The sequence below is a fragment of the Cyprinodon tularosa genome, unplaced genomic scaffold, assembly GCF_016077235.1.
Source record: "Cyprinodon tularosa strain WSP-4 unplaced genomic scaffold, ASM1607723v1 ctg66, whole genome shotgun sequence".
Classification (NCBI taxonomy): Eukaryota; Metazoa; Chordata; class Actinopteri; order Cyprinodontiformes; family Cyprinodontidae; genus Cyprinodon; species Cyprinodon tularosa.
The window spans coordinates 2,129,917-2,156,335 of NW_024039407.1; the positions used below are offsets into that span (position 1 = coordinate 2,129,917).

At 37.9% G+C, this 26,419-nt stretch overlaps 1 protein-coding gene across 1 annotated transcript; it reads right to left on the reverse strand.

Moving 5' to 3' along the window:
* Positions 1 to 424: 424 nt before the first annotated feature.
* On the reverse strand, positions 425 to 4,620 carry npbwr2b (neuropeptides B/W receptor 2b). The gene is made up of 2 exons (XM_038309163.1): positions 4,430 to 4,620; positions 425 to 4,017 (listed from the first exon to the last, which is right to left on the reverse strand). The coding sequence occupies exon 2, from the start codon at positions 3,357 to 3,359 to the stop codon at positions 2,346 to 2,348; it is 1,014 nt and encodes a 337-aa protein (XP_038165091.1). The 5' UTR covers positions 3,360 to 4,017; positions 4,430 to 4,620; the 3' UTR covers positions 425 to 2,345.
* Between the last annotated feature and the right edge of the window lie 21,799 nt (positions 4,621 to 26,419).

Below are 26,419 nucleotides of genomic sequence, written 5' to 3' on the forward strand. Positions count from 1 at the left end.
TCCCATTCTTAATAAACAATTGGATGAATAGTTGGATTTCTTCAAAAATATCCAGTATAAGATTATAATAAAGCAAAAAAATATATTTTTTTTCAATGCATTTTGCACAAACTGATCGGGGCACTAAAACTCTTGCAGGTTGATGTCTCTTAATTATAGCATGCAATAGGTGCTTGTAATTTTAACTCTTCAACATGTGTTTTGTGTTAATCAGCATGTACTTTCTGGTAAAGCTGATCATGATTTTAAAGAACTGGTTTATTTCCTGAGTGGGATTTATCACTAGCAGCACATCCTGGACAGTGCAAGCTGCTATGGCAACTGACCTTGTGTCCTTTCACTGACATGACCCTCCAATATCTAATCTTGTCACTCTGACATAATTTAACTCCTTTGTCCTTTTCAGAACAGAAATGACTCTCCATTGAGGTGTTCTCATGTGATTTTATTGTACACTGGAACTATAAAAAATCTAACATTTCTGCACAATTCTGATTATTGCCCCAAAAATAAAAGATCAATATTCAAAAATACAGGGTTTTAGCTGGCAAAATAAAGTTAAATTTATTAAGTTATTGGGAACTAAGGAAAGCTCCAACATAAACAGTTCGCATAACATGCCATGATTTGTTTTACCAATGTTTATTAAATAACTATTCAGGAGAAACTCAGTTAATTGCTTTTTCATGTGACACCACATTCATTTATTATTAATAATATTTTCTTGAGCTTTTATTATATTATAATGCAATAACTATACATTTTTCTGTACAAATAATTACAAAAATGACTCTTTTACAGTATTCATAAGTATGTTGATCCAGTCAGAGCCATATAATCTAGAACATCCTCTTAAACTGTTGGAGAATTCAGATGTTTTGAGCAGAAAAAAAGGTTGTTATACAGACTCCCATTAACTGAATAGAGGTCATAATTGAATAAAAGGCATTTAATTATGACTCTCATAGTTTCAGTTAAAGATTTGTTTATTAGTTTCCGAAACTGTAAATATGACATCATGTTAACACCAATCTATACAGAAAACTTGAGTTCCAAATAGATATGTTTAAAGAACAATTAATGAAATTACAGATGTGCATGTGTCCTTTATCACCCAATTACCAATTCAGTGATGAAGGACACACTGCATCTATTTAGTAGTGAAAGGCTTCTCAGTTAATGGCTCTAACTGCATTTCAAGTCATACCACTCTGTCAACAACAGGGGGCAACAAAAGCCCACAAAAACAATTAACTCTTCAGAGAAATAGACAAGATTTTACATAGCCCTCCTGTCCCATGCCTGTTATGTTAGGCTTACAGTACAGCTGCCAGGGTCGCTAAGGTGCATTTCTGAGTTTCTGAATACAGAAACAATTTACATAAACGATAAAGAACAGACACACAAATCCACACACATTAGAGAAATCCACTGAACTTTTAAAAATTGTCATATTTTCAAAAAAAAATAAGAATTAATGGTTTATTTGTTTCTGTTTTTATTCAGTTAGTTGAATAATAAACGGGATAAAAATAATTAATCTTAAAGTCGAGTTAATATTTCATATTATTGGCTCCTCTGACATGACTCTTTAGGAAAACTAAAATAGACATCCCCATACAGGTTGATATATTCAAAATAAAGAACTTGTAAAAACAATAATTTAATTATACTACCCATACAACTATACCAAATCTGACTTGTTATGATACTGAAGTTTCACTGAAGGTGTTGAACCCATGTTTGGTCCCCTCCAGACTTATCTTTAGTCTGCTGAAACAAATGTCCGGTAAAGTTTCCTGGACCATATTTACATTGAAAGATACCATTTTTTGTTTTTCTTTTTTTTTTCTTTCCTTTTTTAATGCTACTGTCTATTATCCCAGCAATTGTAATCTATTCAAAACAATATATAATCCATTTTATGTCATTTTTTTTGTTTTTTTTAGCATTCACAGCTATGAAAAATGCGTGAGGCAAAGTGTTTCTTGTTCTGAACGAGAAGACTTTTAAGCTTGTTGCTAAAGTAAAATGTTCTTTGAATTGCTTCCAGTGCTACCACATGGATAATGCAAATTGAAGATCCAAACTGATTTTTTTCATGAAAAATAAACTATTATCTAATTAACTTCAAAAAATTATGTTATACTTGATAAGGCTGTATGCATATGTTTAAAATGAAATCATTGTGAAAAAATACGAACTGTAGCTTGAACTTGCAGCAAACCCCTCGGGAGATTAGCTTTAAACATTAAAGAAAACTTTTTAAATTGAAGCCACATTCTTTACCTGCTTAACTTGAAATACAATAAAGACTTCTGTAACAGGTTAAATTTTTTTCACATTCAGGCTGGTCTGCATTCCATCATCTTTTTAAAAGCTTTCCTGAAGCTGTCGTCCAGAAAGGCATACAGGAACGGGTTGAGACAGGAGTTGGCGTAACTTAAGCTGGTTATGAAATAGGAGATCCCAATCACCAGAGGTGTGTTTTCCAGGTCTGTGGTCAATGCCACAATGGTGCTAAGGTGAAACGGTGTCCAACAAAACAAGCACACAGCCAAGACGATGAAGACCATAATGGTGACTTTCTTCTTGGCCTTGTCTAAAGCCTTGGCGTTGCTGTTTAGCCTCATGTTCCGCAACTTGTAGAGCATCATGGTGTACAAGATGCAGATTGTTGAGACTGGAATAGCAAAGCCCAGAATGAGTGTGTAGATACGACTCATTTTGTTCCACAAATTCTCAGGATCTGGTAACATCAGCACACAGCTCTTCCTTCCATCGTATGGATTCACATCGACACCGGCAAAAATGGTGAAGGGCATAACGATGAGGATCACAAGGAGCCAGACACAGAAAGAGATGATTTTAGCAGCTCTGTAGGTGCGGTATGGCATGCGCTTGGACCTTACTGTCGCCCAAACAACCAGATACCGATCAATGCTCATTACTGTCAGGAAATAGATGCTGGAGAATATGTTGTAGAAGTCTATACTTAGGGTAACTTTGCACAAAACTTCCCCGAAAGGCCAGTAGTTCAGCAGATGATTAGCAATGCTAATCGGCAACACTAGGGTAAACAAATCATCTGCAATTGCCAAGTTCAAGATGAACATGTTGGTTACTGTTTTCATTTTAGGAGCTTTGAGGATAACATATATGACAGCCATGTTGCCTGTTAGTCCCACAGCACAGATCACAGAATAGATGATTGGTAAAATGATGTACAGGTCACCGTGGAAGTAGGGAACGTAGTTCGAGTGGGTGTTGTTTCCCAGTGAAAGTGAGTAAAGATCCACAGAGTCATTATACACTGACAGCTCACCACTGGGAACAGACACGTTCTCCATGCTCTCCATGTTTCCACGGATATGAGAGCTTAGATTAAGGCTATATCAATAAGTCCATTTCAACAACGAACAAAAACTCATGAAAAATAGAACTGAATTTAAGCTTGATTTCTAACATCTTCCCTTATACATCTTTAATCATTTCCCTTCTTTAATCATAAAAAAAAAAAAAAATAGCAGCAGAGAAGAAAAAAGGTCAGGTTAATAAAGGATCAGTCCTTTTTTCATCACTCAGGAGCAAGAGATTTAAGGCAAGTATTATGGGTAAAATTAGTCTGCTAATTTAAAGCCCATAATTTAATTTTTAAACCCAGTAAGATGTAGCTTACATCCTTCTGAATAAAAAAATAGATGAAACGTTATCTTAAAATATATTTTTTTAGTGCCCATGGTGTAAACGCTCTTCAAACATCCGACTTCAATTGTGTTGAGTTTAGAGTCATTTATGATTCATTATCAATATTCCCTTGGTTTTTGCTTGTTTTCTAATTTAAAAAGCTGGAAAATGCCTTCCCAATGTTCGATGCCTTTCTGTTCCTAGTTAAGTAAAGATCCTCCAGCTCCTTGTCCCGTATCTTCTCTTTAGATTTTATGCAGTTTTCCATGCAGTAATTGTAGAATGCTTTGGAGACGTTGTGCGTTACGCACGAAGGGCGCATCGAGAAACCTACCGGGGGGAGATGTGGACAGGAATTAGTTGCCACGAATGGCGAGATATAATAAACCACAATAAACGACAAGCACTTCTCCTATATTGCCTACTGCAGAAATAGATTTTAAAGATTCAGATTTGGAGAAACAAACGTTAAACAAAACAAACAGTACAGTGACCTTTTTTTTTTTTACGTGAAATTTATCACTCAGTTGGCGCTTAGAATTCATTCACTTCACACGTGTGTTACTACAAGAAATAAACCACAATAATAATAATACAAAAATTGGTAATAACGTAGGCTGTGTTAATAAAGACCTTCCCGGAGACCCCTAACTTTGATGAAGGTCGCCGCTCCATCCTATTATTTTAAAAGTGTCCTTATGAACTAGATGATCATGTATGAAGTATGGTGAGGAGAGTTTACCCTTGTGGTAGTCGATGGTGAAGTCCCTCCGTCAGGTCTGGAAGAGACGCGCTCCGTTCGGCTCCGGTCCTCCCCGCTCCGCTCTCCCTCTCTGCAAACGCGCTCCTGGAAGACTGCGCCTCCGCTGACGTCATTTCGAGATCCCAATGTCAATCATGCAGCTCCATCTGCCCAGCCGAGGCATTCTGCCTTCACGGTGTCCTGCGCAGGTCAAAGTGTGTTCCTTTCTTTTTTATTTATTTATTTTTATTTTTTTTTGTTTCAGCCTCTGACTACAGACCCGTGGGCAGTAGATTCCTGTCCTCATGTCACCACCCTGTTTCCCCTCATCATGCATGACGGCCGCTGAGCTTTTCATCAGTTCTCAAAATGAGATTTTTACTGACTTAATTTTCAAAACAGATGCAACTGGGGAAGAGTTTTTAGCAAAACGGATGTGTTTATAGTAAATTAATCTGAATGTCATCCGAATCAGATCAGTTTCCAATTAACTAAAGCAAGCTAAAATTAAAACCATTAAGAGAAACCGCCCAAATTAGTCCTAATAGATTTCAGTATTTGCTTGGACAGTGGGTTTGTAATTTGATTTCCCTAGCTGAATTAAATGGGGCTAAATTATCCCTAAAATACAAATATAATTCCTCACTTTTTAAGCCATTTAGTGAAACTTATATATATATATATATAAATTATTATTATTATTATTTTTTATCCTGAATGACTTTTCATTGGCAATGGCTTCATTGTTTGACATTCCCTCTCAAGCTAGAGTCTAATGGGGCATTAGTAAGGAATCACATTGGCACATACCAGGTGCTGCCACCAAATGATTGACATGTCACAGCACCAGGTCACTCCCGTGTTTGCTATGCAGAGGAGGAAAAAATAAATAAAAACAACGGTCATGTAAAAGTACAAGCAAAAAACAGGCTTAAATCTGAGACAAATTGTCTTTCTCTGGGTTTCTTACGTAAGCAGATATTTAGCCCCAAATTTAAGCAGTTTTGTAATTACTGTGATCTCAATGACTGAGAATCCAGTAATGGTAAAGTATAAAATGTTACCTTCTTACAAGTGAAGTGCAAGATGTTACTGAAATTGTTATGAAAACTAACTCAATAAAATGGAACTTTAAGTAAAAGTTAGTTACATCTTTAAGTCAGGAAACCAATGTTTATTTATTCCTTATCATAAAAGTAAAGAGAAAAAATGGTCTCTGTTTATTCTCTAAGAAGCACCTCTAAAAGGAGAATTCACTACAAATTCTAAGTGTATACTCGAGTTAAGGGGGAACCAGACTATCACTATTTCACAAGGTTAAAAAATCCTTTAAAAAAATCCTATATCAGGATTATGATCTGGATTATCACCTAAATGTCATCAGAATCATAACCTTTCAAGTTATCCCGTGCACACACAGATAGACAGAGAAACATACACATAAACTCTCCTAAAAGCATTACCATTGTGGAGGTAATTAATTGTACATTTGAGTTATGTAACTAAATTTCCATGCAGTATGCTTTGACCAAATTATAGAAAATTACCACAAATTATTTTTCTTTCATAGGAGATGCAAGACATCTTAAAAGTGGGTATGAACTTGCATTTTTAGTAGAAAATGTTGCATATCAGTTGGTCTTTAATATATCTGGAAAAGTCAGATATGAAAAGAACACAATGCAAATTTGCCTAATGACACTGGGACAAGGCAAAGGATGTTTATTTACCTTCACATTTCAGTGGCAAGACATTTTTAAGAACTGTAAATGAGATTAAAAAAAATAAAAAAGTACACTGCTGTGACATAGACGACACACAAATAGTTGAAGAAAAATAAAAGTGAAACATTAGAATAATACAATTATAAAAAAGGATAAATTTACTGGTTGGTAAAAGGAAAAAAACAATAAGATTTAGAGATTTATTCGCTTAACATTCAAATAGTTTATTTAGCATATATATACCTTATCAATTCATATCCAACTCTCATCCAACTCATGTTCTCTAATCTACAGTGCCCCCCTCTTGGTGCATTTTTCAAATATTAGATCTGGGCAGAGGAAAACGGGGAAAAGAGTCTTTAAATAAGTGCTGGGAAAGTATTATTTCCATGTGTTTCACTACTTAATGCACAATCAAGACTTAAAGCAGAAGAAAGCTCTGAACAAACATCTGGTAAATATTCCGTCATCCAGGTGATTGTCATTCCTAAAAAGTTAACAAACAATCCTTTGGACTTCCAAGTCTGAAGATGTTTCACTTCCCATCCAGGAAGCTTTTTCAATTCAAATTGTCAGAATTAGTGTTGAGGTCCAAGCTTTACAGAGTAGCCTGAAGTCTTTAACAAATCTTGAACACATTTTATTTAAGACTTTAGACTGCAATGGAAAGTTGCAGAGGAATGCATCTTTTTATATTTAAAGTTTACATTATATAATGTGGCTTACTTCCAGCTAAATCACCCGCCAGTCAAGGTGTTGAACAGGTCGGGTGTAATGAAAAAAATGACTTACAAACTTGAGATTACCAACCTTCATAAAGGGTCATAAATATACTTCCTAAAATGCAAACCTTAAGTGAACAAAATTAGGAGCATGAATTATTGCAATACACAAAACAAATCAATAGTCTATATTGTATGCTCGTAATCTGCAGGCTCTTACTTTTGTGATCCATGATATGTTTATAATAAAAAGCTCACTAACAGTTTTATATCCATCGTACTGTTGACCTTTTCCATTTACTTTTCCGATTATGAGTTTCTAGCTCCACTTTAATACGGCTGTGAGGATATTTTGATAGCCATAGGAAAGCAAGACCAGCAACTGTTTGTAACTTAAAGACGGAGTGGGTCTATAGTAGAGCTCACCGCTGATGAATACATGTTTATGTAAAGACTGATTCTCTGAAATGATTAAAGCTGTTTAAACATTCAGTAAAAGGAACTCTTAACTTGGTAGGCTTTTAGTTTAAAAGCATGTTTAGTTTTGATATCCAATAATGACTGGCAACAGAAATGGAGTCAGTGTTAAGCCACAATAGGTTCAGGTTGTGCTTGAGTTTCTCTCGGGTTATTGTTTCTTTCATAGATCGTGGTGAAAAGGGCCTCAGGACACGTGACATTTTGAGGTTTGCTGACTGTATCAGGACACATATAATTATTAGTTCAAGCAAGCCCCCTTTGTGTAATGAAAATCCTGATGGGTTTTAGCTGTGCTGAAAATGGGCTGTCCTTCACCATTGCTATGGTTTCAAGTGTGTCTGATAAGATGCAATACTACAGCAGATGTTTCCATTTTTCATGTTATGTACATCCTGTGAAAGGATATTGTTTAATAAAAGCTTCTCTTGGATCTTCTTACTAATTCAGCTTGCAAAATACATGAAAAAAATGCTATTGTTTTTATGCATTTACTTCATCATATTCAGTAACTTTAACACAATTGTTTCATGTTAGCAGGGTAGGACATACAAAATTGTGTTAAAGTAACTAAATATGATTAAGAAAATGCCAAAAGCAGTTGCATTATTTTTTCAGAGATTCTAATGTTTCCTTGCCACTAATCTGAACTATAATTAAACCTGTAAAAATGTCCTTACACTCTAAAATCACAGAAAACACCTAATTTTTAAGGCAATCTGAAAAAAAGTTCATTTATATTTCTGTTACCAAAAAAAGTGGTTTTGACAGGACGCTTAAAAACACAATTAATGTTAACTATGAGGTAAACAAGAGACAAAATTAGATAATATGAAAATCAGTTTTACATATGGAGAAAAGTTAACAGATAAAAGTAGAATTTACATAGACTGCACCAAATATTATGTACATCATGAGTGCTATCAACCCAGGTATTGCTGATTAGCTCAAAACAGGTTGTGGTTCCTGTGCAGGCTTTCTAAGTTAAAGTCCTGTTTTACGTTTGTCAATCCTAAAGTATCACCACGTCTTAATGTTTCTTTTGCAGGGCTGTGAAATCTTTAGTACTAAATAAAATGTAGCATTATAGCTTTTAAAATGTTTAATTGGTTATCAAAGGAATCCAAACCAAATTAAATTAACAACAAAATGTCATCAGAGCTCTATCTAGAATGTAATTTGAATCCCTACCTTGAATGCCATTAGATCGATTTTTATATAAAACTTATGTAAAGGTCATTTCAAATGACATTTTGCCCTGGCCAGTTTCAAAAAAGTTTTTTATTTAACTTAACAGCCTAAGAGAAAACTTTGCAATTTTCTGATAAAGAGTACAACTGCCGTTAAAAATGTTTTCAGACTTCATTGTAACAAAACACTACTATTTATTTGGATGCTTAAATAAATAAACACTAGAATTCCAAAAAAAAAAGAAAATGTCCACAAAATGCCCGTCTTGGTGTGTTATTTTCTTTTTTCTTGATACATTAAAGATAAAGAAACACGTCTGAACATGAAGCCCTTAATTTTTCTGTCTCATACCTTTTTTCAATACTTCCTGTAGAGTTTTTGCATCTCTTTATCAAAAGGACTCAATAAGTTTATTTGATCCCCAAATACCTGGGCACAGGAGAAGGTCTTTGAAACCTTTCAAAAAAGCAGGAGACACCAATGCACACTCAGAATCTATGAAACGGATTCTTTTTTCCACATCTGACTCACTGAATTACCTTTGGACCAACAGAATGAGATGGGAGGTGTCACGGATGACAGGGATGTCTGGGTTTCCCCGTTTCCTTTGTAACACCATCATGGACAAGAAGAAGATGATAGATGAAGAAAGTGAAGATCTTCTTTAAAATGCTATCATAAACCTAGTCCTCCTGCTATTCCCACACATGTACTGGAAATATATGCAACTAATTGGTTTAATTATGGCTTCAAACTGCCAAACATGGTTAAAATCAACAAATCACTTTTGTGCACAGTGATCTGGACTAGACAGTGATGCAGCAACATACTGATCAATAGAGGACAAACTGAAAAAAGGGACACTGAATCACAAACATTTTTAATTTTGGTTAAATACAGCGCATGATAACACAAGCCAATTAAAAGAGCAGAAATATCTGTTAATCACTGCTGTGCTCAGGGAAAAAGGGCTAATTCATGTTTCCATCTAGTAAACCAGTAACTGATTACAGTATATAGTGGTATTTTTTCATGTCGGATGCATCCATTAATAGGCAATATTGTTTCCTATGATGCATTGCAGCTCCATTAAATCACATTATTTATGTTAATTACAAAATATTAATGTTTCAGCTCTTCACTCAAAGTTTCCCAAATGGGAGTGATTTGGAGAGGGGGGATGGGGCCAGAGAAAGTGCTGTGGGCAAAAGGGAGGTTTCAATTCACGAATGATAAAAGGGGATTAAAGTGAATGTTCAGGCTTTTGGAAACTAACTTATGTGGAACATTCACTGTCTGCAGCTGAGATGCATCAGTGTTGCTACCGTCACTGAGCCTTCTGCTACAAGGAATAGCCAGTAACACACTGGAGATAAAATAATTCTAGAGCTCTACAGGTAGACATATACAGTAAACAAAGATTTTTAGGCTCTTTGATTTTTGGCTATTTTAACAATTAAAAAACATCCATATATGTCAGACTGATATAAATTAGGACTATATTTTGTCTGTAACAATGTATACCGGACTAGTATGTATTTCTTAACACTATTATTGACCTAATTTTTCACTTACATTTGTCTTGTTTGCAGTTACTGTCTTCTGCACCTATGTGGCGGAGTGAAATTGTAAAAAATTATTCCTCATTGATATTAAGATCTGATATAGAGCCTAGATTTTTTACAATTGTTGAAATAGTGTAAAAAACACACACAAAAAAACATGCATTGTTTTTCTTGCTTGGAAACCTTTGATTATTTGTGTACCCATACTACTTTTTCTTCAGTACAATGTTTCTTATAGCAGGAGGCTCTGGGATGGCAGGGACAGTGTTGCATCTCAGCTACAGACAGGGAACATTTCACAGATTGGAGTTTTGTGCAATGCCTTGAATAGGTTAAATATTTTTATAGAATGAATTCATTTGTACATTCAGTGATTGTATAAAAACATTATGCAAAATCTTTGGTATTTATCGTGGACTTCCCTATTCTACATACCGTATATTATGCATACAACAGAATTGTGCATACAAGAAATTGTTCACTATAGGCCCATGATAAATAGTAATTTCTCCACTTTCAAGTGGAAGAGTAAGCCCACGTTTCTCTGAGCCTTCATCTGGTTTCTGGCTGGATATTTGACAAGTCTCCCTAGGAGAATTAGTAGATCTAATTTAAAATGTCTGGCTTTCTGGCACAGACCAGGTTTTTAAACATAGTGTCTAATATTCAACATTTGTGTTTTGTTGATAGTGGATGAACCTGGTAGAAACAAAAGGGAAATGTCTTGAAAGGTCAACTGCTGTGAAAGATTAGCACAAGCTTTTAAAGCCTGTCCACCACCACTGATGGATGGCTGGTCATATAACTGATAGAGCCTCTCAGTTGGTGGATGGGTGGGAATGGGAATTTTTTTAGCAAAGTAGGCATACAATTCCTTTATTTTTCAAGGGTTTGTTCAATACCAACGACATACAAGGAGCAATCAATGTTTAACATGCAAAGGCAATTGATTATAGCTCTTTGTTGCGAGAATCAAATAGTTTTTGTGCTCGAGAAATTTTGAGAACAACTAGCTTGAGGCCAAATATATAGTCAGTGTGTATAGTTTATCTCATTATAATACATCAGAAAAAAATCATCACAAAGAAAACTTTTGATATCTTGCAATATGAATATTTTCTTTAACTTTAGCAATACATGGATATAAAAAGCAAAGAGATTTTAGTGGAGGTTTGATTTCAAACCATGTTAGAATGACAACCTTGACACCAACGTTGTATTCACCTTCATTCAGTGAGTCATAATCATTCTGTGAAACAAGTTTCAAACAGGTGCCTATTTCTTATTTTAAAAAATTATATATTTTGTTCTTTTAAAAATAGAACAATACAAACCAAATATGAAAAGAAGAGAGATGTAAAGCTTAAGCTGTATAGCAGAAAAGAACAGAAACTCCCCTCAGCGAGAGAGAAAAAAAATGTGCAGTTATTCTTAAAATATTTAATACATTTTATTTAATTGAATTATCTTTAAAGCATTAAAATGGAAGCCATAACAAGAAATATGTGAACAAAACGCATAAGTAACATTTATATAATTTACAATTAAATGTAAAATACATTTTATTTTATTGGATTATCTTTAAAGCATTAAAATGGAAGCCAAAACCAGAATTATGTGAACAAAACGCATAAGTAACATTAAAGCAATCCAATATTAACAAAAATTACTTATGCGTCGTGTAATATTTAACATCAAAGTGAAAGTCTACATAGGGAAATAGTGGAATTTATCATTAACTGTTAAAAGTAGACAGTTTATAACTCAACCTTAAGTATTCTGAACACAAGAGTGTTTTCTTGTTTCATTAGTCTCAGGATTGATTCCTCAGTTTGAAAATATACTGAAATAAGTCATGTCATCTAATGTCAAGAAGTAAAACCTCTTGAAATTGTTAAAGGAAAATTCCGGTTTTTAACACTTTTAGCCCCTTTTCTGTAGTGTCCAGGATGAAATCGAATGATCGACACCAAAATTTTGACGACTGGTCCTGTCTCTGCTATTTGGCTCATGCAGAATCCCCCCCTGGCTGCTTCAGAATGGCTTTCATAGTGCATGTCCGATAATGTCCTTAAAACAACCTTAAACGTTCTTTTTTTAAAATATGCTACTCACCGGGTCGTCAGCGCTGTTCAATGACGTTCCAAAAAAAGTTTCGTGAAGAAAAACCGTTCCTGTCTTGTTTTATTTTGCATTTTGTAAATCCCAGAACAATTTTTTCCGATACATCACAACCGCTTATAAACTTCCGCTTCCCGTTCGAATCTGAAGCGTTGCACACTCCAGACCACTAGTTGGCGACAATGTTTGTACCGTCAAACTCAAAGTCCAATATGTCCTCCTCAAGAATCCACCTTTCGTATTCCATTTTCAGAGTTTTTTAAAGTGTTTAACAGAGACGTTAGCACCTCGACGTCGGAGTACACAGAGTGAAGCAGAAACACTTGGGCCTTGCGAAAAGACTACAACTAAGCGTAAACAGGCCCCCTTTCCGTTTCCGGTGGCGGAGGGATATTGACTATTCCAACAGAACTCAATGGGATTTACAAAATGCTAAATAAAACACTACAGGAACGTTTTTTCTTTACGAAACTTGTTTTTGAACGTCATTGAACAGCGGTGACGACTCGGTGAGTAGCATATTTTTAAAAAAGAACGTTTAAGGTTGTTTTAAGGACATTATCGGACATGCACTATGAAAGCCATTCTGAAGCAGCCAGGGGGGGATTCTGCATGAGCCAAATAGCAGAGACAGGACCAATCGTCAAAATTTTGGTGTCGATCATTCGATTTCATCCTGGACACTACAGAAAAGGGGCTAAAAGTGTTAAAAACCGGAATTTTCCTTTAATTTGCTTAAAACCATAGTAGTAATTCTCTGGCATCTTGGTTACAGACTAGAATATAGACAGTGTTGTGCCTGAACGCGTTCATTGAACGAAAGTTCATGAACTCGTTCATATTTTGGGCGAACGTGAACTGAACGTACTGCATTATTGCCTGGTGAACGTTATTGTGAACTCGTTCATTCTGGCGTCTGTGAACGGCATACTATCTCAGTTCAACTTCGTTCAATAGGTTGCCAGATTTCTATAGAGTCCTCCAGGCGAAACCCCGGCTAAATCACACCGTAAACAGGCCTTAATATGTAGCGGGAAAAACACCCAATCTGGCAACAGCAGCTACCAGCGTCGTAGCCTACAGCCGCGTGCGTCATCAAAACAAAATGCAGCGTGGAAGCCACAGCAGCAAGGAGACGACTTAAAACAGGTTTATGACCAGGTGGTCGGTGAGGATGATGGCAACAAGTTTGCCCGCCGGCTTTCAGTAAAAAAATCCGCACTTCAGTAACCTTAAATTCCTACCTCAGCCTGGTCCCTCAGTTTGTGTTAGTAAAATCTTCTTGAGCGGTCTTCAACGGGGGATCCGCGACCCCTAGGGGGTCTACGGAGGTACTGCATGAGGGTCTGCATGGTTAGTTGATATTTTTATATTCCCCCCCTGCATTTTTTTCCCCACTAATTGAAATGTCTTTAAATACTCATTAACATGAAATCAACACACTGTAGTAAACAGATAAATGGAGGCAGAAGATGTCTTTCAGTCATCAATGCTCACATTCAGCGACACACAGGAGCTCTTTCAAGCTGGGCACCGTTTCCTTCACAACACCTGTCCCATCAACCAGGAATCAGAATCAGAAAAACTTTAATAATCCCAGGGAGAAATTAATTTCTTTACATTACTCCATCTGTAATAGAGTGACTATAGGACACAATTTCATACAATATATATAGTTAGGGGGTCCCCGCTCCATCTCGCCATCAGTTTGGGGGTCCTTGGTCTGGAAAAGAAGACCCCTGTTCTTGAGGGTTTTACTATCCATGTAACTTGTTTGTTAAACCTGCCTGGTATAATTTTCCAGGATTCCAGTATTCCTTTTTAGTATGTATTGAAATGGAATTTCAAATGGAAAAAATTATTAAAATAAAAAAAAAAAACATTTGCACCTTAAAGACTACTTTCCTATTTTACTTTTAATAATTACTCATAAAAAAGACCATTCAAGCAGCACATTTTTCCTGATGTTTTTGAGAATATACCGTAGGGGTGAAAGCTGCAGCTGCTACTAGTGTGAAGTGAATGGACAGCAACAAAGCATTAAAGCAACAATGGGGAAATGCTGTCCCCTCAATGCTAATGTAAACCCTGGTTGGATAAGGATTCAAAACTGGATATGAAGATGAAATCTGACGCACAGTTTCAGTGTTACAACTGATAAAATAATTGCTGTCTGTGGTTCTACAGTAGGCTATGGTGTAATTGAGCAATATATGAAAAAAAAAGAACTATGAACTAGTTCGTTTTTTGGAATTGTGAACTATGAACTGAACTAGTTCATTTTAAAATGTGTGAACTGAACTTTGAACTAGTTCACGTAGAAAGAGAACTTTCCCAACACTGAATATAGACGACCATTGAATGCTATGCCAAGCCTTAGAAAATCAATCCAATTGCAGGGGGACCTCAAAAATGCTGTTTCTAAGATGAAATCAAGAAACACAAATGGACTTTGGAAAAAAGACTAACTTAGGCTGGAGTACCAGCTGGAGCACACAATAACTAAATCAGAGCAAACCCTCTGAAAATCAGTTTAATAGTCTATGTGAAATTTCCTTTCAGTTTATACTGTAAATGTTTGAGAGAAAACTATCCCTGCAGTGTTAAAGAGACCAACCCTTTATTAGTGCCACTCTGTAGAGTAAAAAAAAAAAAAGAATTCTTCTCGTTTTAAAATGTTAACATTTAAGGAGATATTTTTGAATTTGGCTTTACTGACACATTTTTTACATGAATATGTAGTGGTATGATGATTAAAATAAAGTTGCCCTAAAAACAAACAGCTGGAGACCAAATCAGTTTCTCTCTCGTCTAAAAAAAGCTTATTGCAGTGCTTCTTGTAGAGGTGGAGCTGGCACCAGATTTAAGGGAGGTAATCAGCCCTTGCAGTTTTCAGGGTTTTTTTTCTTGATCTTGGGACCTTTGCTGCAAGTCTTCCCCTTCTTTATTTGTCTAATTACAGAGAATAAAGGTATCTATTGCAATAATATCGAAGGTTATCTTAGCAGGTCTAAGTTTGACACTCGGCCATCCTTTGATACCTGAGGCAGAATAACAGAATGCCAGACCTTCTTATTAGTTGATAGCCTCTCTACAATCTGAGTAATATCTAGCCCTAAGTGAATCCCATTTAAACCTCTAATGTCTGAGTAGATCCGCGGTTCTCAAAGTGTGTGGCGCGACCCACTGGTGGGGAATTGAGACGTGACAGGTGGGGCGCGCCAAGTTCCGGTGTAAATGTAGAACGTGTGAGAGCAAACTGTCCTTATAGCTGTATGTTGCCGCTTTTTAGACCAATCAAACCCACAAAGTAATCATTACTAGCCTACATACAGTCTAATTAAAAGAACATTAGATATGAGAAAAATTTCACCTGGAACTGAAGTGCCAAAATAATGATTGACGTGACGTCGGCATATTATTTGTAACGGAATAAACTTTCGCGCCCCAGTGTTGCCAACTCAGCGACTTTGTCGCTATATTTCAGACCCCTCCAGCGACTCTTTTTCAAAAAAGCGACTAGCGACTTTTGGAGACTCTTACATGAAAGCACGTATCGTTCCTTTTCTTGTCCTCCAGCGGCAGGTGCTGCCGTGGGGCGCCTACTCCATCCCAACCCCGATCTCCCTCTCAGCGCTGAAGTCAGAGCTGCAGGATTTTTACCCTCAGCATCCAGACTGCGAATAAAGCGCACATGCGCCGAGATTGACGGCGCAGGTTGATCATAAATAACTGAATTTGAAATATTTTATCTTAAATAAATAACGGCATTTGATTCACACAGCCACATGTCATGTTTTACCGTGATTTGTAGGCTCCTTGGTGGACCACAAGGGAAAAAAGAAAACGTTTAAAAAAGTTTATAAAAAAATTCTAACTCCGCCATAGTGTCTCTTTGGTTCATTTTGCCGGTCTCAAACCCGGGTAAAGGAGGAGGGTTAGTTTTGTAATAAATTAAACATTAATAAATAATAATAATAATAATAATAATAATAATAATAATAATAATAATAATAATAATAATAATAATAATAATAATAATAATAATAATAAAAAACATTAATGGACAGAAAAAAGTAGCTCTATATTATTTGGGTGTTTTTACTCTCTTTTTGTCTCTCTCTTACAACGTTATTTCTCCCACAGCGCCAATAACTTGCACATCACATCATGTGGCAGATTAGGTGATGATTTCTGTATTTAACACACACATAAGGCACACTATAGGGCGCGTTTTTTATATACAGGTGCATGTCCTCTACTACGTTTAAATTCCTCTACTGCGTATTTAAAAATAGAGCGGGAGCAAAACTGAGTATGATTGTGTTTTATTCATGTATTTATTACAAAGTATTAATCGAACCTATCAAAGTCATCATCCTCTGTTTCTGAATTAAACAGCTGCACTAAATCAAACATGCCAATTTCCCCTTCTTCGCTGTCAGAGTCCGTGCTGGGCGGCTCCTCGGAAAGGATGCCGGCTTTTGCGAAAGCTCGAACAACAGAGCCAGCAGAGCTGCCTTCCACTTTTCGTGGAATTATTCTGCAGGCAGAATTTGTTCGCTTTTATTATCCTACTGCTTCATTTTTGCTGCTGGTTGACACGCGTATAGACGCAGCAAAAGGTCCTGGAGCGCAGCAGGTGCAGCAGGTGCAGCGCTTCGGGAGCGTTTAAGCATCTGACGCGCTGCTGCTGCTGGAGATGCAAAAAAATTGAAGTTTTGCTGCAGGACAGCAAATATAGCTGCAAAGAAAGGATAGGACAGCTCCGCTCAATGCGCGTCAGACACACTTTTGCACCGCGCAGGCAGAGCCGCAAAGCTTCTTCAGCCGCGCGTCAGACTTTGCTGGTAAACTCGCTGCTTCTGCTGCACCTGCTTGGTCCGGTTCACACCGATGTCGAGCGGTTGAAGTTCCTTTCTCTTTCATCATCTCCTCAATGAGGTGGTCTCAAAAGTCCGCAGTAACAACACACATAGGGCGCACTGCACAAAAAGGGCGCGCCGCACATTTTGAGGGAAAAAAAAGACGTTTATATGCGCCTTATAGTCCAGAAAATACGGTACATCTGTTTCGCGCCAATGGGTTGCAGGCCATTGTGGGCAAGACAACATGGATTTTTTTGTGACACGGACCTCAAAATTTGTCGACTCGGCACCAGCAGAGAGACACCAACCAGACGGGCCTAATAAACCAAAAAGCCAACCAAAAAGAAAATATGATGAAGGATATCTTGCTCTTGGATTCACGGCAGCGGTGGTGGGGGCAGAGGAGAGGCCGATGTGTGTCCTGTGTCTTAAACCGCTAGCAGCAGATAGCATGAGACCCAACAAATTAAGAAGACACCTAGAGACCACACACCCCAGTCACGTCAATAAGCCTCTTGATTTCTTTCAAAGAAAACTGGCAGAATACCGTCAACAGGAGACTCGCATGGTAAAAGCTGCATCAATAAACAGTAAGGCACAGATGGCTTCATATAGAGTAGCATACAGAATCGCGCAATGCAAAAAACCGCACACAATTGCCGAGCAGCTCATTCTTCCTGCTGCTGTAGACATGGTGTCAATTATGCTTGACGAGACAAGCGCCGCAAAATTAAAAGCCGTCCCCCTGTCCAACGACACAATTGCGAGACGTATATGCAACATTTCCAGTGATCTTGAAGAGCAACTCATAGAAAAATTAAAAGACAGTCGTTTTGCATTACAGGTGGACGAAGCTACTGACAGCAATAAAGACTGCTTGTTCATATCGTACTTCCGCTTTGTAAATGGCGAGTCACTGTGCGAGGATTTGCTGTTTTGCAAATACATAAAAAATAGAGCCACAGCCGATGAACTGTTTAAGATCATGGACAATTACCTCAAAGAACACGGCCTTAAATGGGAAAACTGTGTGGGCTTTTGCTCTGATGGCGCACAGACCATGGCAGGTTCAAGAAGCGGGCTGCAGGCGCTAATAAAGAGGGTTGCAGCAGATGCACATTGGACGCACTGTGTCATTCACAGGGAAGCGCTCGCGTCAAGACAGCTCAGCCCTGAACTAAATGAGGTTTTGACAGAAGTTGTGAGCGTGGTAAATTTTATCAAAACCCGACCTCTGAAAGCGCGACTATTCTCCGCACTTTGTGAGGAAATGGGAGCTGATCACACATCTGTGCTGTTTCACAGTGAAGCACGGTGGCTCTCCCGGGGCAAAGTGCTGTCGCGCGTCTTTGAGCTCAGGGCACAGCTTCGGATCTTCTTGGAAGAGGAGCACATGTATGAGTCTGCAAGCAAGTTCAGGGATGAACAATTTATGTTGAAACTGGCCTACCTCAGCGATGTGTTTGGCAAGCTGAATGAATTAAATCTTCAGCTTCAAGGCAAAGACAAGCACCTACCTCACCTGGCAGACAAGATCACCGCATTCATCCGAAAGCTTAAGGTATGGGGCAGCCGCCTCGATCAGCAGAACATAGATGTCTTTGAGAACCTGAGTGAAGTTGCTGAAACCACTGAGTCTGGAGCCACCACAGTGATCCCATGTATTAAGCAGCACCTCTCTTCCCTGAGTGGATTGTTTCAAAAATACTTCCCAAACAACAGTGCTCAGTATGCCTGGGTTATGGATCCATTCAATGCAGCAGGTTGGTATTTGGACATTTTATTGAATATTATACTCATATATTATACATGAATTTATTTCTGTTGTATGCTACTAGCTGGAATGAATTGTTGTCAAACTGATTTCTTTGTGTTTATTATGCAATGAAAAATAAAGTAAGTCTATTTTTTTCTATTCTGTCTGCAGCACCTGCTGATTTTAGGTCTGCTGAGGAGGACCAGTTTATTGACATGACGTCTGACTCCACCCTGAGGCTCAGGTTTAATGCTCAGACTCTTAGTGAATTCTGGTTAGGAGTGGAGAGGGAGTATCCACTCATCGGGCAGAGAGCTGTGTCCATTCTTCTTCCCTTTGCCACATCATGTCTCTGTGAGATGGGCTTTTCAGCTGTTGCTTCACTGAAAACAAAATACAGATCTCAGCTGAACATTGAGCATGACTTGAGGGTGGCAGTATCAAGCCTGCAACCCCGTTTTGAGAAACTGTGCAATGCAAAACAGGCTCATTGCAGCCACTAATGCAGGGATAAATAGACCTGTCTTGCCAGATGGATTTCATTTCTTTTCTTTTATTAACAGATTGCAGAGTGGCACTTTAATTTTTTCTATCTTTGAGCTTGATACAAATTTTGACACAGCTGCATTTTTATTTTCTTTATTTTTGATCTTGCTGTTATTTGATGTAGATAGTTTGTATTTAGATACTTGTTACTTCAATAAAATTGGAAAATTTTAAGATTGTTGCATATTTCATTAGCATTGTGTTGGGGCGATGGGGACAGGTGGGGCTTGAAAATTCCCCCTTGTCCAAAGTGGGGAATGACAGAAAAAGTTTGAGAACCACTGGAGTAGATATACAGGTGCTGGTCATAAAATTAGAATATCATGAAAAAGTAGATTGATTTCAGTAATTCCATTTAAAAAGTGAAACTTGTATATTATATTCATACATTACATACAAACTCATATATTTCAGATGTTTATTTTGTTTAATTTTGATGATTACAAATGACAACAAATGAAAATCTCAAATTCATCATATCAGAAAATTAGAATATTACTGAAGACCAATAAAAACAAAGGATTTATAGAAATGTTGGCCAACTGAAAAGTATGAACATGAAAAGTATGAGCATGTACAGCACTCAGTATTTAGTTGGGCCTCCTTTGGCCTGTATTACTGCAGCAATGCGGCGTGGCATGGAGTCGATCAGTCTGTGGCACTGCTCAGGTGTTATGATAGCACAGGTTGCTCTAATAGTGGCTTTTAGCTCTTCTGAATTGTTGGGTCTGGTGTATTGCATCTTCTTCTTCACAATACCCCATAGATTTTCTATGGGGTTAAGGTCAGGAGAGTTTGCTGGCCAATTAAGAACAGGGATACCATGGTCCTTCAACCAGGTACTGGTAGCTTTGGCACTGTGTGCAGGTGCCAAGTCCTGTTGGAAAATGAAATCTGCATCTCCAAAAAGTTGGTCAGCTGCAGGAAGCATGAAGTGCTCTAAAACTTCCTGGTATGTGGCTGCGTTGACCCTGGACCTCAGAAAACACAATGGACCAACACCAGCAGATGACATGGCACCCCAAACCATCACTGACTGTGGAAACTTTACACTGGACTTCAAGCAACGTGGATGAAGTGCCTCTCTTCTTTTCCTCCAGACTCTGGGACCTTGATTTCCAAAGGAAATGCAAAATTTACTTTCATCAGAGAACATGACTTTGGACCACTCACCAGCAGTCCAGTCCTGTTTCTCTTTAGCCCAGGCAAGACGCTTCTGACGCTGTCTGTGGTTCAAGAGTGGCTTGACACAAGGAATGCGACAGCAGAAACCCATGTCTTTCATACGTCTGTGTGTGGTGGTTCTTGAAGCACTCACTCCAGCTGCAGTCCACTCTTTGTGAATCTCCCCCACATTTTTGAATGGGTTTTGTTTCACAATCCTCTCCAGGGTGCGGTTATCTCTCTTGCTTGTACACTTTTTTCGACCACATCTTTTCCTTCCCTTCGCCTCTCTATTAATGTGCTTGGACACTGAGCTCTGTGAACAGCCAGCCTCTTTAGCGATGACCTTTTGTGTCTTGCCCTCCTTGTGCAAGGTGTCGATGGTCGTCTTTTGGACAACTGTCAAGTCAGCAGTCTTCCCCATGATTGTGTAGCCTATAGAACTAGACTGAAAGACCATTTAAAGGCTTTTGCAGGTGGTTTGAGTTAATTAGCTGATTAGAGTGTGGCACCAGGGGCCATCAATTTTGAACCTTTTCACAATATTCTAATTTTCTGATATGATGAATTTGAGATTTTCATTTGTTGTCATTTGTAATCATCAAAATTAAACAAAATAAACATCTGAAATATATGAGTTTGTATGTAATGTATGAATATAATATACAAGTTTCACTTTTTAAATGGAATTACTGAAATCAATCTACTTTTTCATGATATTCTAATTTTATGACCAGCACCTGTATCTATCACTTACACAGTTCTCAATTTCAAAACGTTTTTAGCTGATTCAGTTTCACGGTAAGGAAAGGAAGCCTGTTCTACATTGTTATTGCCATAGCGCAGAAGACCAAATCATGCTGGCTGCCGGTAATACCACCTCTCTTATCTGCAAGCCCACATTAAGACTTCCAGGGAACAAAAATGCTCTGAAACAGGCTCTGAGGGAGGCCAGCATCATGCTCTTCAGTGCTGAGGCAAAAAAACACTCCCAGTTTTCTGCTGTAAACAAAAAAGAACATATTACAATTCATCCAAGACTTGTAAATCTGGTAGTAAATGGCTACTTAAAGTCTGATAGGACTATAAAACCCCTGTGAAAGCCTAAAAAAGCATCCTCTGATCAATGGCCAAAAAGACCACACATACACACATCTTACAGAGGATCCAGTAGGAAAAAAGTACATCAGTTGATACAAAAAGACATCAGTTGAAGCATACTGTTATGTCTCGCTAAGTACCCAAATCTATCTGGAAATAAATCAAAATACTCTGAATACTTTGTATAAATTGTACTTTTGATTTCATGTTCCTCTTCAGTAACATATCAACAGGAGCAGCTAAGAACAAAAAGGATAAAAATTACAAACACAAAGTAGTTGTTTCTTAAATTAGCTTATGCAATTATTATATAAATCATGAACTTTTGTATTTCCTTCCTACCAGGAACTTTATTACAATTTGTTAAAAGTGTTTAACTTGTCCTAAGTGTGTTCAAGTTAGGTGGAGGTTGGTTGAGGGCCCAAATGCAGAGACAGAAGGAGCCAGAGATGAGCTTTTACTGATTTAATGTAGAACTAAAGGCACCATAAGGTAAAGTCAAAAAACAAAATACAGCAAAACCGAAAAAACAGGAGACAGGCACAGGTGATGTATATATCTGAAACAGAACAAAGAATGGACTAATGAACTGACATGGAGCCGGTCTGGATAGAAGTAAAGAGAAGGGAGCAAAGAGGAAAGGAGACAGGCATAAGGGAGCAACAGAGAGTAACTCAAAAAAGCAACACAGCCTAAATATAACAGAATAGAAAATAAACCAAAGATCAACCAAACAGAATGACAGACGATTAGTGTCCAGGTTAGATTTATGTTAAGCATCAATCACAATCGTAATGGTCAATAACCTTTTCTTAGTTAGGTTTTAGCTGGTTAATAGTAGCACTGATGTTGCAGTCCTAAAGTCAGTCAAAGGTCAGAAAGTCCCAGAGAATAACTCCAGCTGAATGGTCAGCCAGAGGGTCAGAACCGTGAAGACAACAGTAGGAAGGAGGAGCAGGAGGACAAACTAGAAATTTTAGTCGGGGGCAAAGTCCAAGGTCAGAGCCAGGTGATCAGAAGTCCAATGAAGCACCAGAGGGAAAACCAGGATGAGGTCGAGAAACAGTTCCAGGTTAGGCAACAGGCAGGTGGACAAAGATCAGGGTCAGGTAGAACAGATAGGCAGTTGGGTCAGGCAGGCTTTAGGCAGGCTCAGAAACGGGGACAGATTAGGCCAGGCAAACAGGCAGGAAGTCAGGGATGAGAATGCTGGAATAGATCTTACCAGTGGATTGAAAAATCCTTTACTGATGTTTGGTCTGGAGGCCGGTTATATACTAATACTGTAGGTGCAGATGCATCAGATGAGCAGTAATGAGAATGAGGCAGAGCTGAGCAATCAGTGTGAGGAATCAATGCCAGGAATCAGACCAGCATCAGTGCTGAGATCATGACAGAAGAGAGAATCTGGCCAGAATGATAAACCCTCCAGTTTTAAGGCTTAATAGATTGAGTTTCCTTTAAAATAGCTGCAGATAAATGTGAATAAATATTGACAGAGATATTAAATGCAGTCAAAACAGTGAAGTTTCATCGAGTCTTACAGTGAACAATGTACAATGACTCGGTAATGTGATCAGTAAATCAAGGGGAGGGGTGGCTTAGTGGTTATGGCATATAGCTTGGAATCCTGAGGTTGTGAGTTTGAAACCCACTCCCTTAGAGTGCCACTCTGGGTCTCTGAGCAAGACCCTTAACCCCCAATTATTCCCCGGGCGCCCCATGATGGCAACCCACTGTGACGCAAGGGGATGGGTTAAAAGTAGAGGTAAATTTCTCCAATGTGAGATCAATAAAGTTCTATTGTTATCAATTAATGCATTAAACTGTGATGAAGCTGAAAGACAATAGGTTAGCTCAGCTGGTACCAGTGGGTCGTCATGGGCAGGTCCAGCTGAAACAAAGGAACGTTAGAGCTCACAACATGGCCTCTACAATGTGTCCAGACATGAGGTAGCTCGGAGCAAACTGCTGAAGCAGTCTCTCCAGACACAGATGGTAACACTAGACTAAAAATCCAAATTAGTTCAGAATACTTAACATTTTTGTGGAAACAGATAACCTCATAGTTTTTAAGTAAATAATAGTAAATAATAATATTTTATTTTGAGTTATTTACAACTTACACAATTTATTATCAAATATTACTAATTCTATAAAAATAAACACTGAGAGTGTACTATACTTAAAACATTTATTTAAATTTGTATACATGGCTTAAATTCTGTGTAATACCTTGATAGAATTTTTAAAACTCAAATATTATATTGTTTAGTGAACAAAAAGGTAATTTTAGACAGCTCATAAAGTTTTTTTAAGTTCAAAATACTCAAACTCCTTCACACAACAAATTTAGAATATTTCAAATGTTTTTATTCAACGCCCTTTCTCCAAAACTGTAGGCAAACAAACACCACATCGCACATCTGTATGGGTTGTGTGTGCAAATTCTTTGCAAACGTGTATTACAGATAAGAAAAAGGACCTTCAGTGGTTAAGATCAAATATGGCATCCTAAAACCAACAACAAATGAAAAATCTTTAAAGATAAACACACCTCACTTAGCTAAAGGAAACCTTTCACATCTTGAAAAATGGTTAACATAAATGCATCTGAGGGAGGGAGTACAATTACATAATGTTTACTTTGACAGCAGGTAATTTTTCAAAGAAAGTACAGAAGGTTTCAGGGCTGCACCGTCATCCAAACCCCATGAGAACCTTCTGAATGAAGGTGAAGGTGCCAACAATCTTTGTAGGGTAGCATAAACGATCCCAAACAGTAACGCATATGCATCAGCAAATGTGGCAATGTCCTTCATCACAAATTCATCTTTAAACACAATGGTTGTGAATACAGGACTGAAGTGATCTCTGTGTCAAAACCAATTGGTGTGTTCTCGATGTCCGGGTCCTCTGATTCCTCACTCTGAAAGATTCATAAGTATACTCTAACTATTTCTGAATACCTATACAGCTGCCCACTCATCAATGAAGTGGATAGCAAAGTATTTCTCAAGTTTACTACCTCTACTCCGCCTCTCTCCATCCAATCATCCTGCACTCTGCAAATAACACAAGTTCTGTTGGGGATAACTAGTTGGTCATCTATTAGTATTGCTCTGTAATGAACGCCCCATGCTCCCGCATCAGAAGTCCACTGATGTCTTCACAGCCAGGGCACTCTCATTGCCTTGACTACATGGAGTTTGTGATGCAGCAGAAATTGAGGGATTTTATGAAATGCAGTTAAGTATATCAAGGCAGAAGAAATAGATTGTTACTCTGAGTGGTCTCTCTCCTGGCAGGAATGTGAGTTTACCTGTGGGCGAATGCAGCCAACTCTGAGCTTGATTATGCCTAGAAGAAACATTATAGGGAGCTGCACACTTAATTGTACTGCGCTCAGCATGGACTCTCCACCAACATTTTAAACATCATTGTTTGGCGTACATATGGCGACATTACTTGTCACAAACCACAATATTTCCCAGAACAGCACCAACAAAATCACACACTTGTCAGTCTGGTGCAGAGAAGCAGACACTGCACACAGGTGCTTGGGAGTCACGACTAGCTTCGCGTGGCCAGAGCGATGGCTCCCGGAGTCTATAACGTTTATATAAAGTATAAAGTTTATAACGTGCTCGCTCATAAAATTCAGCTAAGCACATACCTGACCATAGCAGGCTACCCTTCTTACAGTACAAAGGCACTTCAAAATATCTGTAAAAGATGATTAGTAATGAGATATTTTTTGAAAAATATAGTAACACCTACTTTCCTAGTCTGGAAAAGGTTATGATTTTGGCGCTGATGGCTGGCTTGATTGCTCATTTCTTCCTGAGTTTTGGCCTGTCCCTATTACAGTCTGCTTCTGTGCAGTCTGTGCAAGTATACTGATTTTTTTCAATTAGCTGGTCATTTGAACTTGAAGTGAATTTTTAAGTGGCACTCTTGGAAGAAGCTACTGTGAGCGGTAGTTAATATTTGTCAAATATTTGTTATTTTTAAGATAGATGGAGAAAGATTAACAACTAGTTAAATTAAACTTTCCTGGACCAAATGGATTACTTTAGCAACTCTAACTTCAAAGGTTCCTGCTTGTTTTGGCAAAAGCAAGAAACTATACTGTTGCATATTTCTTTAACCAGCCTAGATATTGGTTAGGCTGGTTGTTGGATTGACGTTTCAGATTTATTGAGCATAAGGTGGAAACAGCCGGCTGAGAAAACAAATACTGAAGAAATATTGAGGAGATTTGGCCTTTCGTTTGTCCAAATATACAGAATTCATCTGATGCTTTTATTTTGGAAACAGTTTGATTTAGAAACCTCTAAGGAAAGGTCCCAGTGTATCTTCTATGCTGATCATTGTTAGATTTCTCCTTTTTCATGCATTTTTCCTCTCATTTCTCACCTTATAGAAACACACCCTCCTGGTCATTCCTGTTTACTCCCTCCAAATCAGTGGCATCTCCATCATCCTGGTATGTCAGGATGATTAGCCCCGTCTCTCCAGTTGCCTGGTAACACGGCTAATGATGATGGGCTAATTTTGCTGAACACTCTAGCCATCCATGTGGAGAAGAAAAGGAAAGATGAGTGTAAGATGATTGTCAGGTTACATAATATTGTCTAGATTATAATAGTTTTTGACAAGAACTTCAAAGACTTGTAAAGGGTTCTGATTTTATTCAGACTGACAAAATCCATATTACTGTAGTCCCCCAAATGTTCCATTTATTTGCAATTT

Bases quoted from the DNA above. Each gene is read 5' to 3' on its own strand.
- npbwr2b (XM_038309163.1), bottom strand. From the start codon at position 3,359: ATGGAGAGCATGGAGAACGTGTCTGTTCCCAGTGGTGAGCTGTCAGTG.